The sequence below is a fragment of the Alosa alosa genome, chromosome 2, assembly GCF_017589495.1.
Source record: "Alosa alosa isolate M-15738 ecotype Scorff River chromosome 2, AALO_Geno_1.1, whole genome shotgun sequence".
Classification (NCBI taxonomy): Eukaryota; Metazoa; Chordata; class Actinopteri; order Clupeiformes; family Clupeidae; genus Alosa; species Alosa alosa.
Window position 1 is genome coordinate 4,109,455 of NC_063190.1, and position 17,045 is coordinate 4,126,499.

At 48.3% G+C, this 17,045-nt stretch overlaps 1 protein-coding gene across 5 annotated transcripts in view; it reads left to right on the forward strand.

Annotated features, from left to right (window-relative positions):
* The window catches only part of abr (ABR activator of RhoGEF and GTPase), a 136,522-nt gene that overhangs the window by 101,588 nt on the left and 17,889 nt on the right, over nucleotides 1-17,045 (forward strand). Inside the window, exon 1 of one of the 5 annotated variants that reach the window (XM_048270648.1) lies at nucleotides 16,369-16,570. The exons of the other annotated variants lie outside the window; for them this stretch is intronic. Coding sequence (XP_048126605.1) covers nucleotides 16,418-16,570 — 153 coding nt within the window. The 5' untranslated portion in view covers nucleotides 16,369-16,417. Of the gene's footprint in view, nucleotides 1-16,368; nucleotides 16,571-17,045 lie in introns of those variants that run through there. 5 annotated transcript variants of the gene reach the window in all.

Here is a 17,045-nt window from a genome sequence, read left to right on the forward strand (position 1 = left end):
TGTGTGTGTGTGTGTGTGTGTATGTATATCCCTGGGGTTTATGGGGTGCATCTCTATGTATTTATGTCCACTCAAGCCAAGGTTTGTAGAACAAGGGGAGGCAGAGCTCTTCTCTGTGTCCACTTGTGGTCAGGTTTGCAGTAGTGTTTGCATCGTGAGTAAAGTCTATGGGGTAGATGCTGTATTGTGTTGTGTCCAGTGATGGGTTAGTTCACTGTGAGATCCTCTGGTGGATTGGTGTGCTGTAAGAGGGATCAGAAGGTCTGAGGAGGGAACAAAAAAGGAGTGGAGCACATTTCTTTTCATACCTTCACTTCTTTATTTGCCTATTCCAGATTCAGGAATTATTCCCTTCTTTTTTCTTCTTTTTTATGTCTTTTCTCTCTCATTCTTCCTCCCCCTTTGTTTTTCCTTCTCAACCCACAAGTTATTTTTGCTGTCTTTTTTTTTCGTGCACACACGCACACACCACGCACGCACACACACACACACACACACACACATACACACATTCCACAAGCCCCTGGGCATTTTCGAGTATTCGCCATACTGTTTGTTAATCAGATTTCCCATGAATAAGAAGGCAAGGTTTTACAGCAACATGCAATCCATCTCCTCTCCATTCTGTCTCTAAAGAGCTGGAAGCAGAGCATGCATGTAGTCTGTCTTTCCTGCCACCTTTGTCATCCTGAACTCATTTTCTTTCTTTTTTTCTGCTCTTTTCAGACCCTTATTTTCCATCCATTTACCATTTTCCATTTTCCAGCCTTCATCCCTCCATTCTCTTTTTTCTTTCTTTGTCTCTCTTCCTGCGATTTTGCTTTTTGTCCTCTTCACTCTCTGTTGCTTTCTCTTAGAGCCTCTCCCAATATCTCTCTCTCTCTCTGTCCACCCCCATCTTTCCCCTTGTCCCATGCTGCTGTTGGCAGCGTCCGTCTTCATGTTTGGGTAATGGGCCCCAGAGCTGCTGGGTGTCCTAGCGTGGCAGGTCTCTCCCAGCTTTGATGTGAGCAGTGGGGGGGCCAGTGGGCCTGACCTGCAGGGGTGATCTCGGATGGCTGTCTTCCACAGCTGACACGGGGAACAAAACTATGTTTGTCTACTTGGTCTCATGTTCAAGAGGGAGTTGGAGTTGGAATTGGGGAGGTGGGGTGGTCATTTGGATTACCACAGAGAGTAGATGATACGGTTATAGTTTATGTATACTGCATTAGGTGAAATGTGCCCCCCCTGTGCGTGCAGTCTTGCAGAGATTATTTACTGTTGCAGATTTGTTCCAGATGCAGCTTGATTTTTTTACTCTGAAATGCCCTCCTCTACATGAATACTGGAACTGCCTCTGCGCTTCGAGCAGAACAGAGGCAGGCAGGTTGACCTCGAGCACCAGAGCGCCCCTTTGAATGCCTGGTGCAAACTCATTAGGCTTTGAGGAATTGGGTGCTTCTGGAAGTGGGTATGATGTGACGCAGGTGTGGCTGGATGGGTGAGAGTGGGGTGGATGATTTGTCATTTGTGGGCAACATGACTGTGACGTGCTTTCTCACGTCTCGAGGCAGACTGCTTGTGACAGAGCACAGGTGTGTCAGAGTGATAACCTTGCTTGTCACCATGACATCACAAAGCAATATTTTATTTTTGGAGATTGTACAGGTGTGTTTTTACAAGATGTTTATGGTGTTTATGTTGCATTCCTGTTGAGTGAAACACAGTTATCAGTATGAAAACCTTCCCAACAAGTAGCAAGTAGGCTGCAGTTCAAGCAGTAGGTCACATATTGAGGGAATTTCAGGAATGCCATACGTATATATACATACATAAAGAAGATGACTGATCTTCATGCTGTGGGTGGTTGGCTGATTCCATGGGAGCTTATGGTATGCTTGCTATGATCAAGACATCAGTGTCTTCCAATCATACAAGACGTGATGGATATTGTTTTGATGGTGTTTGTTAAGTTTGCTTTGAACTCTTGAGCACCAGCGGGCGGTTTCTTCAGTGGACGTGGCTACTGTAAGCCGCCTTAGCCCTGTTGTGTTCCACTGTGTTTTGCACGCATGGGCATGACTGCCTCCTGAAGCCCCTGACCCCCCCTCCCTTCCCAGCAGTCTGCCAGATAGCAGCCGCTCCTACCGGCCTGTGATGCCATTGGACGTCTGTAGCCCGTCTATGTGGGCGTGATCATAATCCAGGTATTTGTTTTGAAAACGCAGTTGGGATTCCATCCATGCAAACACTCACACCGAAATCCCGGTTTGACCCAGATCTGGTTCTCGTCTCCGCCGTGGAGGCTGCCGAGACGCAGGGGCGTCCTCACTTTGTCAGGAGGGGAAGAAAGGCAGACTCGGGCTCCAGGCTCATTGGGTGGCCTCGGCCTCGGCCTCCACCTCCCTGCCCTTCCGGAGGCTTCCTCCAATCTATCTGCAGCACGCTTGATCCAAACGTAAACTCCTGCGGCGGCTCAGTGATGGAGCGGCGCGGCGCAGACCCTTGACTCCAGGGTGGGCGCATATTCCTCATCCATAAGGCCTATTGTAAGGCTCACAGCTGCTGGGGAGGCGTGAGGAGGGTCTGATGCACACTGTTCAGAAGGTGTTTATTTAGGGCATAAGGGCATTTTCACATTCTTGTGAGGCCGGGGCTTTTGAGGAGGCAAGCGGCTTTACTAACCGGGAGCTATCTGTGTCCACGGGTCATTTTCCCCCCCCTACAAAACAGGAGTGAAGGAAAAAGAGGGAAGCAGCGGAAAGGTTACATCTTGCATTATTAAGTCTGCCTACTCATGGCACTCATATCTTGATGAGAGAGGAGGCTGAGTTTTTTTTCTTTCTTTCGTTCTTTATGTAGAAATAAATATGGAAATGCCGGTGAAGCATTTTCTTTCACCTTTATATGGCATTCAGGGACATCTTTATTATGGAAATGCTCTGAGGCTCAGGGTGTTAGTGAGATACCTCTGTACAGAAGCAGAGGCAGCTATTTACCCTCACGGGTGACATTTAATTTGCCCTACCCACTGTCACTTTTGAAACCTGCTGAACTTTGCAGACGAGAGTTGTTTCTGTCTCCTTGCCCTTGTGTCAGGGGCGCTGAGGTGATTCAACAGACTGGTTGGAGCGAGGAGCGGACCAGTACGCTAGGCAGTAATAGGATATTTTTACTACCATATTTCTCTTAAGACTCAATCAGGACGATGCAAGATCAGGATCCAGGCTTTATTCTTTTCAATGAGGGGCCAGTGGCCCTCAAGGGAGAGAAGTACATGTTTGTTTCACCCCATCATGGATTTCACCAGATTCTTGGTATTCTCTGACTTCTCTGACTATACAAAAACAGTCTTCCATATTTAAAGTTACACACATAGAGAAGGAGTGACCTCTAGGTCCAACCCAGTTTGAATATGCAATAGAAAGGGAGGATGAGGATTAGGCCTTCATCAGGTCTGGTCAGCTTCTATTGTCTTTTAATTAAAACTACCCCCTTTCCTGGGAAGTCCTTCAGAGGCTTGGACACATGCTGTTTTACAAACATTAACATTTCACACCTGGTGATAGGCAAAAGGCATCTAGACAAGCTTTCATTGAATTCAAGGATAAACAAAGGATGCTTGCATACAGACCAAAGACACACACAGGGTACACATGGGTACAAAAATCACAGATGACCATAAGAAGTACGCAGTATGTACATTTACAGAAATGAGGCTGATTCACAACACTTTCAGCAGGCACCAGTGTGGAACGCATACACATTATGATGTCATTCCATCATTCATCACGCCGTTATCTCCTACGTGTTTGGGGGCTATAGCCTGATAACGCCCCGTCCCAGACGCTGTGGAGACCTGCTGTCCTTGCCCCAAGGGAACCCCAGGACTGTGGTTATTTTGGGGTTGGGGGGAGAGGGGGGGGATCCTCCCCCACCACTTCCTTATATAGCTGTTTACTATCTGGGAAAACAGGAGAAAAAGTTCCCAAGTCACTGCGCAATCAGCAGCGTTTCCAGACGTATGTAGGGAATGCATAGCGCCTGAGTCACTGAGCTCCACTGAGGGTTACTGTGGACTCACTGTCGGTGAGCATTACTTCAATGCATATCTTCCAGACATCTCAACATCTGTGGAATATTAGTGTTAATGCTATGTATGCACATGCATCCTGTGTGTGTGGGTGAGTGGATGATTGTGTACATGTTTGTGTCCTCATTTCCACTGAAATAAGAGAAACTGTCCTGTGAGGAATCATATGTACAATGAGCCCAAAGACGGAGAATGCAGCTGTGTTTAGATCAGGGCCCATGTGAACGTATCTTTACAGTACAGCACATCCAATCGCCAGATCTGCTGCAAATGGAACATTGATCCTGCTCAGCCTCACGCCTCTCCATTAAATTGACCCTAATGCCAGATTGTGGGTGTGTTGCTCCTGCGACAGCAGATTCTGCATGTGTGCTCTCAAGCATTCATCTGTTTGTTTGAGATTGGAGAGGGGGGAGGGCAGCCTCTGAATTATGAATGGGAACAGATCAAATATTTACTGTCAGTGTTCCAGGGCCTGCTGGACACCACAGAACCAGTCTCCTCAAAGGGTAACGTCAGCACACTAGCTGGAGGGCTTAAGGTCTTTTCCAAACATGCATCTCTCTCTCTCACGCACTCTTTTTCTCCCTCTCTCTCTGTCTCTTTCTCTCTTGCTAACTATCTTTCTATGTATACATCTGTCTGCCTCTCTCTCCCTCTCTTGGTAGAGCAGTTCAACATATGTGTGTTTACATCTACCAGAGAGACAAATAATCACCTCTCAGGGGTGCATGACCCTGACTTTGAACTTTGACCCCTCAACCTATATGTAACTCCAGCATATGTGTCTGTTGCAGATGTGGGCGTGTGGGCGTGTGGGCGTGTGGGCGTGTGGGCGTGTGGGCGTGTGGGCGTGTGGGCGTGTGGGCGTGTGGGCGTGTGGGCGTGTGGGCGTGTGTGCGTGTGTGCGTGTGTGCGTTGTGCGTGTGTGTGTGTGTGTGTGTGTGTGTGTGTGTGTGTGTGTGAGTGAGTGAGTGAGTGAGTGAGTGAGTGAGTGAGTGAGTGAGTGAGGAGTGAGTGAGTGAGTGAGTGAGTGAGTGAGTGAGTGAGTGAGTGAGTGAGTGAGTGAGTGAGTGAGTACCAGTGTGGGCTTATCTGCCCCTCTTTCATTTCCACTCTCCCCCCATCTTAACTGTGTGGTCCAAAGCCCTCGGCATCCTCTCCCTGATCCAGCAGGACATCAGCCACTTCCTGCTATGGGTTTTAGCTGAGGAAGATTGGAACACTGTTGGGCCTCAAAGACTTTCTTGTTTCAGATACCTGCCTGATCTCTTTTATTTTCTACTTTTATTTTCCCCATGAATGTGGGGAACGCTCTCACTGGTTTTCAAAGCAAACTGTAGTACAGCTTGGAAACTGTACATTCAACTGTAACAACCACATAAAATATTTATATACTGTAAATACTGAAGAGAAAAGTCACAATAGGCCTGAAAACATACTCATAGACCATGGAATGAACAACCTTCTGTGCACAGAACACGTTATGAAATCAACATGAGTACAGCTCCAAAAATGTCCATTTGATATGAAAACAGTGTCCTGGCCAAGACAGACTCCTAATCAGCACCTTAAGAGTCCTAGCTTGCCCTTCCCCGCGCCTGGGCCGTGCTAGCGTACCCATGCAGAGAGCACATGGGACTGGGGGGAATGAAATAGCAATTACAGTACAAGTAGCAATGCTCCCCTAAGGTTCTCTGTTGGCAAACTGAGGGGGTTGAGTCATACAGTATGTGCTGCATGCTGTGTGGTATGGTCCATTAACCAAGGACATTTATATAACATGTAATAATATTATTATATAATGTATGAATGTAAATGTAATCAATTGCCGGACAGTCAGAATTACCCATGTTAAAGTAGAAGATTTCATCACTCTTCTTGCCTCATCTTCATACTGGAGCATTTGGCTAATTGTGATTGGAGCGCGAGTAGGATGCCCTAATCCCAGCAGGCTGAGGGGTGCGTGTTGTGTGGCTCCACTGTTGCTGTGCCTTCCCCTCAGCCCCTTCTCTCGCTCGCACAGCCCTCTCACCCCGACAGCGCTCCTGCTTGGAGCGCCACTCTTACGCAACGCGCTGCGCCGCGCCGCACCAGGCCCACCGTCAACTCCAGCACGCTCGCTGCAGTGCCACACGCAGAGATGCCCGCCGGCAGGATGAAGAGTGCAGAGGTAGAGAGAAAGAAAGAGAAAGAGAGACTCCCATTTTGCCAACTTTTTACCTTGAACAGGAGGGGTGTGGGGAGAGGGGACTTGCAGAGTGCTTCTTTAAATGGCACTGTGTTCGAAGCGAGAGGAACAGTGATGAATTATGTAAAGCGTTGGATAACAGAGAGAGAGACAGAGAGAGAGAAAGTGCAGGGGGGTTGATGGTGCTGACTGCTGGGCGAGTGGCACACGCAACAGGGGTGGTCCTCGCACATGTAGTGCCCGTTCTGTTGCAGAGGGCGCAGTGCGCCAGCCCTGTGGCACCAGTGGCAGTCACACAGGGATAAAGGGTGAGGGGCATGTGTGTGTGTGAGGGGCTGGCGCCTGGCGTTGGGCACAGTATGCTCTGCCATGCTGTTGTTTGAGTCTCTTTGATAAAGAGGTCAGCTTGAACAGTAGCCTGCTTGTTTGTAAACACAGAGTTCTCTCCCCTCCTCATGAGTTCTCTCCTTATGTCTTTTCATACTATTCTTCTTCACTGCTTTTACAGACATGTGATAAGAGAAATATTGTCAGACAAATCTCTCTCTGCCTTTGTCATCACTTTTTCTGTCTCTCATTCTGTGCCCCCCCCCTCTCTCATTCTCCCTCTCGTTCTTTCTCTTTATTCCTCTCTCATTCTTCATCTCATTCTTCATCTCTTTCCCTCTCTCTCTCTCTCATTCTCCCTGTCGTTCTCTCTCTCTCTCTCATTCTCCCACTGTCACAGGCATATGTTTTCACAGCCCCTCAATCTAATTTTGACAAATCCACCACAGCCCTAAATCACTGAATCACAAACAGATGGCTGCCATTAATGTGGAATCAGATTGGTGGGGTTGGGGGGTTCGCCTACGTTTTCTCTCAATTTGATTATCTTTTCATTGTTTTCTGTTGTTCTGTTCGTTATTCGAGCGTCGTATCTGCTCCAGAGAATACGGCATCTCCTCACTCCCCTGTGGCTGAGCAGGCTAGATGATATGAAATGCGCACTTGGCTCCGTCCGAGTCTCCGTCATCTCGACTGATGAAACTGCGGGACCCACCACAGCCGTGGCATGACATTAACTCCTTTTTCAGGGGCTGGACATGGAGAGCACTGATGCTGCTCTGTGGCTGCGGTGGCTGATGATCATGATGATGGTGATTACAGCTCCAGCTAATGTTTGCCCTGCGCCAGGCAAACACGAGTTCTGTTTACGCAGAGTGGAGACCAAGGCAGTAACCCAAGCCACTGGGATGGCATCAAATCATGTGGAAGTCATTAGGGTCTGCTCAGTAATCCTGCCATCAGCCGCTGAGAAATGCTTTGCTTACTACACCAGTGGAGGACCCTCTCTCCCTCCTCCCTGCTCTCTCAACTGTGGCACCAGTGAAAGGGAGAGAGAAAACACTAAACATATTTTTGCATGTAGTTTAATGACACATTAGCCTCTCCACCCCCCACTGTTCTGCTCCTGTAATGTTGACGTTGTGTTTAGTCTTGTGGAAGAGAAAAGCTCATTAGGGGAATATACGGCGAGGTTTGGAAAGCTTTGGCGGCTCTATTGATCGTCTTTATGTCTTCCCTCTGGCCTTAGTGGCTGTTTGGACCCACTGATAGCTGACAATGACTTTTTTTCCACCTCCTGAAGACATATTGACCTTCTACCGTCAGGGCAAGTCTCTGTTATTGGTAAACTGTAATGAAGGCTAGTGTCCCAGTTAGATATTCTGAGGACATGATTTCATTTAATCTGCCTGTTCTGGCAGTGGCAATAACAGCAACGACGAGTGGTGATTGGGGGGCGGGGGGCGGGGATAATGATGATGATTGTAGCTGTGGGTTTCTTTCCTCTTATGATAGTGTTGTTTTTCTCAGTGGGTCATCCGTCCTCACACACCCATTCCCCCTCTCCATCTCCGGCCTCTGGCCTGGACTCTCCCAGCTCTAGGTGGGCCAGCCGGACCCTGCGCCCCCTGCCTGCCCGAGCAGACAGTCATATTCTCCACTGAATTATTTAAGATGGCCAACCTCCACCGAGATCCTGGAAGTAGGTCACATTGCACCCTCTCATCACTTTTCTCAGGGACAAATGGCCAAAGAGAGGGAGAGGGAGAGGGTGAGATCACAGACAGGCAGGCAGTCTAGGACAGGCAGTCCAGAGTCCCTTGTGTGGGTTTTTTTGTGCAACCCGAGGATGAGAAGGCTGGATCTGATTTTGATTTGTGTTATGCACAGTGGTGCCATTAGTCTTTTGTGTTGCTCACCCCTCTCCATCTGCCTGTGTGGTACAGCACTTTCCCCCAGATGTACCCTATGGATGCGGGCATCACTTGAACCTCAACACTATACAAGCTGAATGGTGTTCTCACAGATGTTTATTTGTTAATTCTATGCGTCAATAGCAGCAATCACTAAATAAACAATGTGGCAAAATGATACAATCCTCAGTGTACCCTGGGTTCTCTACCAGTTCAGTGTTTCTGGTTAATATCAAGTGTGCTCCTGTAAATGGCAGTCACTCTAACCTACACAGTGTATGGCCACAGGGCTGCTGTTGTGGTATACAATGGTGGTATATATAATGTGGTATATAATCTGTTCCTAGTAGGTTTCCGGTGGAAACGTTCAAAACCCACGCAGAGACTTTAAAAGGAAAATGAATCAGACTTCAGCATAATTCTCTAAAAAACGTTGACTTTACCATTATTTTTTGTGCCGCCGGAAATGCTGGCCAAAGGGATTGACTTGACCAGCTTCACAATCATCCGACCTGAGCTTCAATTAGGGGCTGTTTGAAAGATTTCCATGAATGGCTATGGATGTGTTTTGGAATGAGATCAAATGCATGTCGGAGTCTACAATAATTGGTTTAAAAAGAGTAATGAGTCTGTTTGATTGGTTTGTTCTGCAGAGCTTTTTCAATAGACCCAAATTGAATTGTTGGTGCTACACGATGCATGTTTTTTTTTGTCACCACCAGCTTGCGTGTTGAGGAGGGTTTGGAAAGGGCTCTTGCATGTGTTTGACGAGGGCATACATGGTTAGTGGGTCAATGTACAGCATATGAAGGGGTTTTTTTCAGGTCAGTAATGCATGATTTAAGTAGAAGATGTGTGATATCACGTGATTGGATTGATGTGTGTAGTATGTGTGTACATGCGTGTAGCCGATATATATATATATATATATATATATATATATATATATATCTATATCTATCTATATATATATATATATATATATATATATATATATATATATATATATATATATATATATATATATATATATATATATATATATATATATATATTGTGTGTTTGTGTGCACCTGGTGTGAGTGCGCTTGCATGTGTGCGTGTGTGAGTGCGCTTGCATGTGTGTGTGTGTGTGTGTGCGTGCATGTGTTTGAGTGTGTGTGGGTGGATGGTGGGTGAGATGTAGAGCATAATCTCAGAACAAACTCTCAAAGGTCTGTCTAGGAAGGAAACCTGTCACACACAACCACACCATCCCTGGGACCTCTTGCCCACAGCAACAGAATGTGGGTCACTCCCCTCACACACACACACACACACACACACACACACACACACACACACACACACACACACACACACCACACACACACACACACACACACCACATACACACACACACACACATACACACACACACACCCTCCCAAGAGTAAAAACTCTCATCTTTTACGGGCTTCACAGCCGATATGAACTACAGATACACCACGTTCATTGTGCAGGTTCATTTTCAGCTGTCAGAATACCACAAAGCATCAAGAAAGTATTTTTTGGATATCCTGTAGAAGTACCCCCCCAAAAAAAACAAAAAAAAAACAAAACATAAATAAATAAAATTAAAGAAATAGGAGTGGTTGTCAGCCATGCTTCACATGAATTAAATATGGCCGTGTGTACTGACGCTGCCAATGCCGTCAGCAGGCCGCTGTTTAGAGGGAGCAGGCTGCTCCGACGTGCAGCACTCTGAAATGGTTGCTGTCTCCTCTACGAGTGTTGCATCACTCCCATGCCTCTTGCTTGTGTTTCCCTCCACTGCCTGGCCATTTCTGAATGCATCTGTGATTTATCGACCCTGTACAGTAGTGTGGATTTGGTCTCCCTAGCAATGATAACATTGTGTGGAGCCTGTCATCACACAAGGCTGTGAACAGAGATAGAATGGGTCAGGAATATTAAAACACACACACACTCTCTCTTTCTGATCTTTGAGCGGCTGACTCCCTCAAAAGTAGTAGGCCACTTGAAAGGCTGGGCACCATGCTAATGATGACGGGATCCCAGCTTTTGTTCTAAAACTCTTCATTAGCAGACCTTTTATCACAGATTCCCAACATGAAAGGGAGGAGCCCTTAAGCTGTGAAGACCTCGTCCCCCTCAAGGACCCGGACTCAGACTCTGAGCTCGGGCAGATAAAAGACCACTACCCTCCTTCTCACCCATCTACCCCTCCCTGCCCTCCTCCTCCTCCTCCTCCTCCTCCTCCTCGTCTCCATCGTAGTCTCCTCCTGTGAGTCATGGATGCTCGTAGTGAGTGCCCCTCCTTCCTTCCCTCCAGCCCAGTGTTCTTAGAGTGCCTAGCTGGAGCTCCAGCTCAGGCACAGCGGGATAAATATAGTGCGGCCGCCATTGCTGTTGTATTGCCACCGATGATCGAATTACACGCTCTGGATATGGCTTATGGCAATCTTTATCAGGCAGCTGTCACATGGGCATCACAGTGTCGGCTCAGACCCCCCCCCACACACACACACACACACCCCACACAAACACACACATAAATAAATACATACACACAAAAAAAACAGAAATACACAAACACACACACTCATACGCACACACACTACCACTCACACTAGCGTAAGCCCATCCACCCCACCCCCTTTTTTAACAATAGCGTTGTTCAACCTTGTTTAATAATAAATCAGTTGGCACTTTCCACAACCCAGCCTCTTCTGGAGTTTCATCACTACGCTATTTCACCGTGGATCCTTTTCATTCTTCCTTAACGCTCCAGTAGCACATTTTCCTTTCCATGAGCCTTCAGAATGTCTCAACCCACCCACCACGGCGCCCAAGCGTTGATCGTCGAGCGTTGATCTCCGAGGAAACGGTGTAAGAGAGATGGGAATTTCAAATCTGTGCTGAGCGTGTGTGTGTGTGTGTGTGTGTGTGTGTGTGAGATGGGTGATGTGTGTGTGTGTGTGTGTGTGTGTGTGTGTGTGTGTGTGTGTGTGTGTGTGTGTGTGTGTGTGTGTGTGTGTGTGTGTGTGTGTGTGTGTGTGTTCTTTAACTCCACGTAACCTCCCCACTCTCCTCCCTGAAGGAGAAGAACAGTTGGCTCAGCTCCGCCGTCTTCCCTCTGTTAGCGCTCATGTGAGAAGGTGTTCCGCGGGCAAAGCACAGATTTCTTTTTTATGGCCATATGTGTTACTGCAACTCTACAGAAGGGGAAAGGAGACCAGCCGCCACACACAGTGGGGGGAGGAGGAGGGGATTTTGGAGGCGGGCTACGATGGGCCTGTGGGTCTGTAAGGTGATTGTCACTTCAAAGACCTCTTAAAGAACACATGGAGTGCAGCAGTGCATGGGCTACTTCCTGCCCGGTCAGGCTGGGACCCTCCGCCTTTCATCCAGCTCTGGATCGCCGCCATGCAGCCCTCCTCCAGGAGCCCCCACATATGTTCCGCTCAAGTGCCAGAAAAACGGCAATGGCACCTTCCTGGAACAAGCTCCATGTGAGGACGAAGTGGAAGTCCTCTAGTCCTTAATGAGCAACATGTCCCCAACAACAAAGATGTGGAGGGAAAACAGCAACAGCACTCCATTTAATGTGCTCTGCATAATCTGACTCTGTCGGCTAATTAATCGCTCAAGTGTCGCCGAGATTAATTAACGTCCCGTTACCTTAATGAGCACAGGCTCTCTTGCGACTGTCAAGTACAGTATGTGGACCTAAGTGAGTGTGTGTCCTCTAGTGTCAAGGCACTGGTGATGGTGTACGTGAGGGCCCATTTCCTGAGATCACCGTTAAAAACTGTGGCTCTGCAACAGGTTCATTTAATTCAGCATGGAATATTAGAACCTTTGCTGCGGATCAGAATCTTTTGTTAGTGTTTAAACCTCCCCTGCTGAACGGTTAATTCTGAGGGGGGCCGTGCCAGGCTGTTTATCTATAATTAAGAGGAGCGGCTGGCTGATGTCACCACCCAGGGCCTGGGCTACCAGAGGCCATATGCTCCCTGGCCCTTGCCAAGCCCTGCCGCCCAACACTACCCACAGGCCTGCAGCGCTGGCCTCCGCATGGCACTGTGGCCAAGGAGAAACTCAACCACCACCAAAGACACACATGATTACATCACAGTGTGAACCGTCACTCTGCTGTGTGTGTGCGTGTGTGTGTGTGTGTGACATAGACACATGAGTGTGAATGATGTATGTGTGTGTGTAGATGGAGTTGATGTGTGTGTGAGTGAGAGAGACACATGAGTGTGAATGATGTGTGTTTTGTGTGGATGGAGTTGGTGTGTGTGTGTGTGTGTGAGAGAGAGAGAGAGAGACACTTGAGTGTGAGTGAAGTGTGTGTGGCTGGAGTCTGTGTGTTTTAGTGTGATTCTGGCTTCTAAAGCACGTGCTGTGGTCTGACCACTCAGTCCCATTCTGGCTGTTTTATGATCTCGGTCGCTTAAGACTCCCCTCCCGCCCAGCCTAGCAAGCCATAGCCAGACGTACTCATTAAATTCCAAAATAACCTTTTTCTTAAGCGTGTCTCCCTCTCTCCCCCTCTCACAATAATAAAAAATGAAAATCTGTAGCTAAAGGTTAGGTATGTGTGCTTCATCTGTCAAAGTGTCTTAACCCACTTGTCTTTCTGTCAGACACACCTGTCAAGTAGCAAATGAATTATTCCTTCGCTTACAGCCCTGGAGGGTCCTTCTTCTTTACCTCAGTTACCCCCATCCCCCCTCTCCCCTCCCAGCCTTTCAAACGACAATGAGATGCTCACCTCTTCAGACCTCCATCTCTCCCCTTTGTTTTATCTTTTTCGGTTTTCATCATGCTCCAAACAGGCTTCCAGGTGTATCAGAGCAGTGAGGTCAGGTTGTAACAGAGGGAAAGGTGACAGCAGACACAGGGGGGGGCCCTGCTCACCCACAACAACAACAGCGAGTGAGCGAAGAGAGAGTGACACGATGCCTTTTACCCTCTTCGGCTTTGTACTCTTGATCCATGTGGCAATGACACGTACCCCCCTCCCCACCCCCCACAACACACCTCATTCACACTACCCTCTGTTTTTGTGGGTTAATGAGAGCAAGTGTCATTTCTGCCCTCATTAGATAGAGGAATAACAGACTCTAAATCTGTTCTTTCCCCCCCCCACGCTCAGACATTTTGGTTGTTCTAATTTGGGTTGATCCTACCCTCATATTACGTGACTGTGCTGGTTTCGTGTGAAGAGTAGACGTAAAGGGTAGAAACACAGAAATGTCACAGCTGCTCTCCCTGCACACTCTACACCCAGTGCCATTTAGGTTAGAGCAGTTGCTTTTCTCTCTCTCACCAAACCCCCTGCTTTATTTTGAGGGCATTCAGCAACCTAACTGAGAATGGTCGCTGTGTTTTATCCCACTCCCTCCAACATTCTTTCTCAGTGAATGACGCACAGCACAGCACAGCACAGCCCAGCCCAGCGTGCATATGCTTGATGCCTGTTGTCTCCGTTTTAAAAATACCCCTTCGCCGCTGAGTGTTCTTATATGCCCTCACACCGCCGCCGTCCCCAGAGTGCCCCAGCTCGGAGGAAGGCCGTCCGACAGCCAAGAACAGACTGTGCCCCTCTGCGCTCTCGTCTCCGTTCCACTTTCTTCACCGCACCGTGATGGATGCGGCCGACTCCACATGCCGTCCCGACTCCCTCAGTACCTGTTAGCTTCAGGTTTCTGTAAGACGCTGCAGCCAACAGCGCCAGGGCTTGCTCATGTAAGTCACGCTCCGTGCGTGCGTGCGTGCGTGTGTGTGTATGACTCACGGTGAAATTCAGGCCGATGTTTCATGCTCCAAGTGGATGTTTGCCGGTGGCGCGTGGATACCCTCATGCACACATGAGCGTGAAGCACTGCGGAGTGACTCATAGATGTTGGTTGTCATGTTGCAGACGGTGAGTCTGCGCGCCGCGCGTACAGTAAGACATGTGCTCTGAAGCCCTCTGCGGGCCTCCTAAGGAAGATTGAGAGCCACTGATAAGGGTGCGAGCGCTGTGTTACTGGCTGTCTGGCTCTGCCATCCATCCATTAGCTGTGTGAGACAGTACTGTACATCCTGTGCTTTAGCTCACACAGACCACTGGCTCTCTCTGGCATAGCATCTTTAGCTTTACTACAGGACATAGACCATGTATATCCATGTACTGTATACTGTGTGTGTGTCTGTGTGTGTGTGTCTTGTGTATGTCCATCAGTGTGGTCAAGTGCAACGTTTTAAATCATTCAGGTAGTTGGGTATTGCAGTGGCAGTGATTGCGCTCCCCTCAGCTCCGTTGTGAAGGCCACTCTATTGGGGGACCGTGGGGGAAGGGTGGCATGTGGAGTCATGGAGGAGGAGTGGAGGGGGGCAGAGGGGTTGGCCAACATGGCGGAAACACTCAGGATCAATTAGACCGGAGCTGGTCTCAAGAGGACGCTCTGTGCAGAGCGTGGAGAGAGAGAGAGAGAGAGAGAGAGAGAGAGAGAGTGTGTGTGTGAAAGAGAGGGAGAGAGAGAGTGTCTGTGTAAGAGAGAGAGAGAGAGAGTGTGTGTGTGTGTGTGTGCGAAAGAGAGAGGGAGAGAGAGAGTGTCTGTGTAAGAGAGAGAGAGAGAGAAAGTGGCTGATGAAGCCCACTCACACACTTACATAACGGGAAGAAACCAGTGAAGTGTGTGTGTGTGTGTGTGTGTGTGTGGATGTGGATGTGTGTGTGCGTGCCTTGATCCACAGGGATCTTGGGGAATTCAGCGAGGGAGAAAGGAAAAGAAAATGCATGAAGACTCTTTAAATCTAGAAATGCATGAACATGAAAAGGTGTGTTTGCCCCACAGTTGGAATGTGCCGTTCTTTCCATCCTTGAAATTCATGGCTAGATCTTTACTCACATTTCCTATCAGTGCCCAGGTTTCTGTGGGTTGCTACACAGAAAAGCACTGGGCATCAAAGAACAGCTTCTCTCCTCCCATTTCTCATTCACTCTCTCTAATACACTCAATCACACGCGCACACACACACGCACAGTCACACACAAACAGTCTCGCACACACGCACACACACACACACTCACACACACACGCACACAGACAGTCAAACACACACGCACACACACAGTCAAACACACACGCACACACACAGTCACACACACACACACGAACACACACATTCACACACACACATCTGGATACTCTGTACTGTTTAGTGATGGCAGCAGCTCATCAACTCCCCCCTCCTCTCTCAGCTCTCTTTCTCTATTGCTCCCTCCCTCCCTCCTTCTCCCACTCCCACTCTCTGCCTCTCTCTCCTCCTCCTCCTCCTCTCTCCCTGTTTGCGTTACTGGAGATCAGATCGAGCGCAGAGCAGAAGCAGAGCAGAGCAGAAGAGGAGATGCTGGCAGCTGCCTGTGGAATTAGCCTGAAATCCTGAGAGGAAACCAGAGAGGAATTGTTGAGGATTAAAGGAGCAGAAAGAAGAGGGGATCCAGAACCATGGCACTGTTCTCTCCTATTCTCCAGGAATGAGCCGCGTCTTCCATGCTTTCTCTCTTCATTTCTCTGACTTTTTTTACTCTGATCTGTCTTGTTTTTTTAACCACTCCATTCACTCGTAGTGTGTTTGAGAGACAGGCAGCTTGAGGCTTTTTTGACGGGAAACAGTAGTTTTTTTTTGACGGGAAACAGTAGTTTTTTTTTTCGTGTTGATTTCTGAGAGTTGGTTTGTGTTGGTGTTTTGGGGTGGTTGACTTGTGTGGGGTAAAAGGAGCCGTGAACCTGTCAGTGGCTCCCTTCTCGCTCGCGCTCGTGTAGCACCCCCCACCTGCCCTCCCTCCCCCGCCTGTCCCCCCCTCCCCCCACCCCGTGAGCGGGGAAACAGCGGCCGGCAGCCCGGCAGGATGACCGAGATCATGGTGGCGGACCACAACCTGAACACGGTGTGTGAGCGGCTGGAGCAGCACTGCCTGGATGACCTCCCCGCCGTTAAGAGGCACACCAACACCGGCGCCAAGCTGTGGGGCCGCGTACGCAGCAAGCTCCTCAGACAAAAGGTCTTCACGCTCTTTCACCCTGCTCCCCCTGTCTCTTTTCTTCTCGTCTCTTCTCCTCTCTTCTGATCATCCTCTCGTCTCTTTCTCTTCAGTTGGCTCTCTCCTCATCTCCCTCTCCTCTTTCTGTCTCAGCACGTAGTTTCAGATTCTTCTGCAGCAAAAGTGTAAAGTGTTTGTGAATGGCACATCTAAAGCTTGCATGGATTGATTATGGAATTGCTATTGAGTGACTAAAACAAGTAAGGTACAATAATTCAGTATTCTAAGAATAACAATGAACTAAATCTTTATATTGTTCCGTAATCAGCATTGATTTAAAATTGCGCCGTGCACTTTAAAAGACAACCTGAGGGATGGAAAATATCATCCAAATTTGACACTGCAGTTGTGTTTGTTGTTTGTTTGTGTGGGTGAGTGGCTGTGCATGCACGCAGTGGATGCCTTTTTTGGCACTTGTGTAAGTGTATTGCCAGCA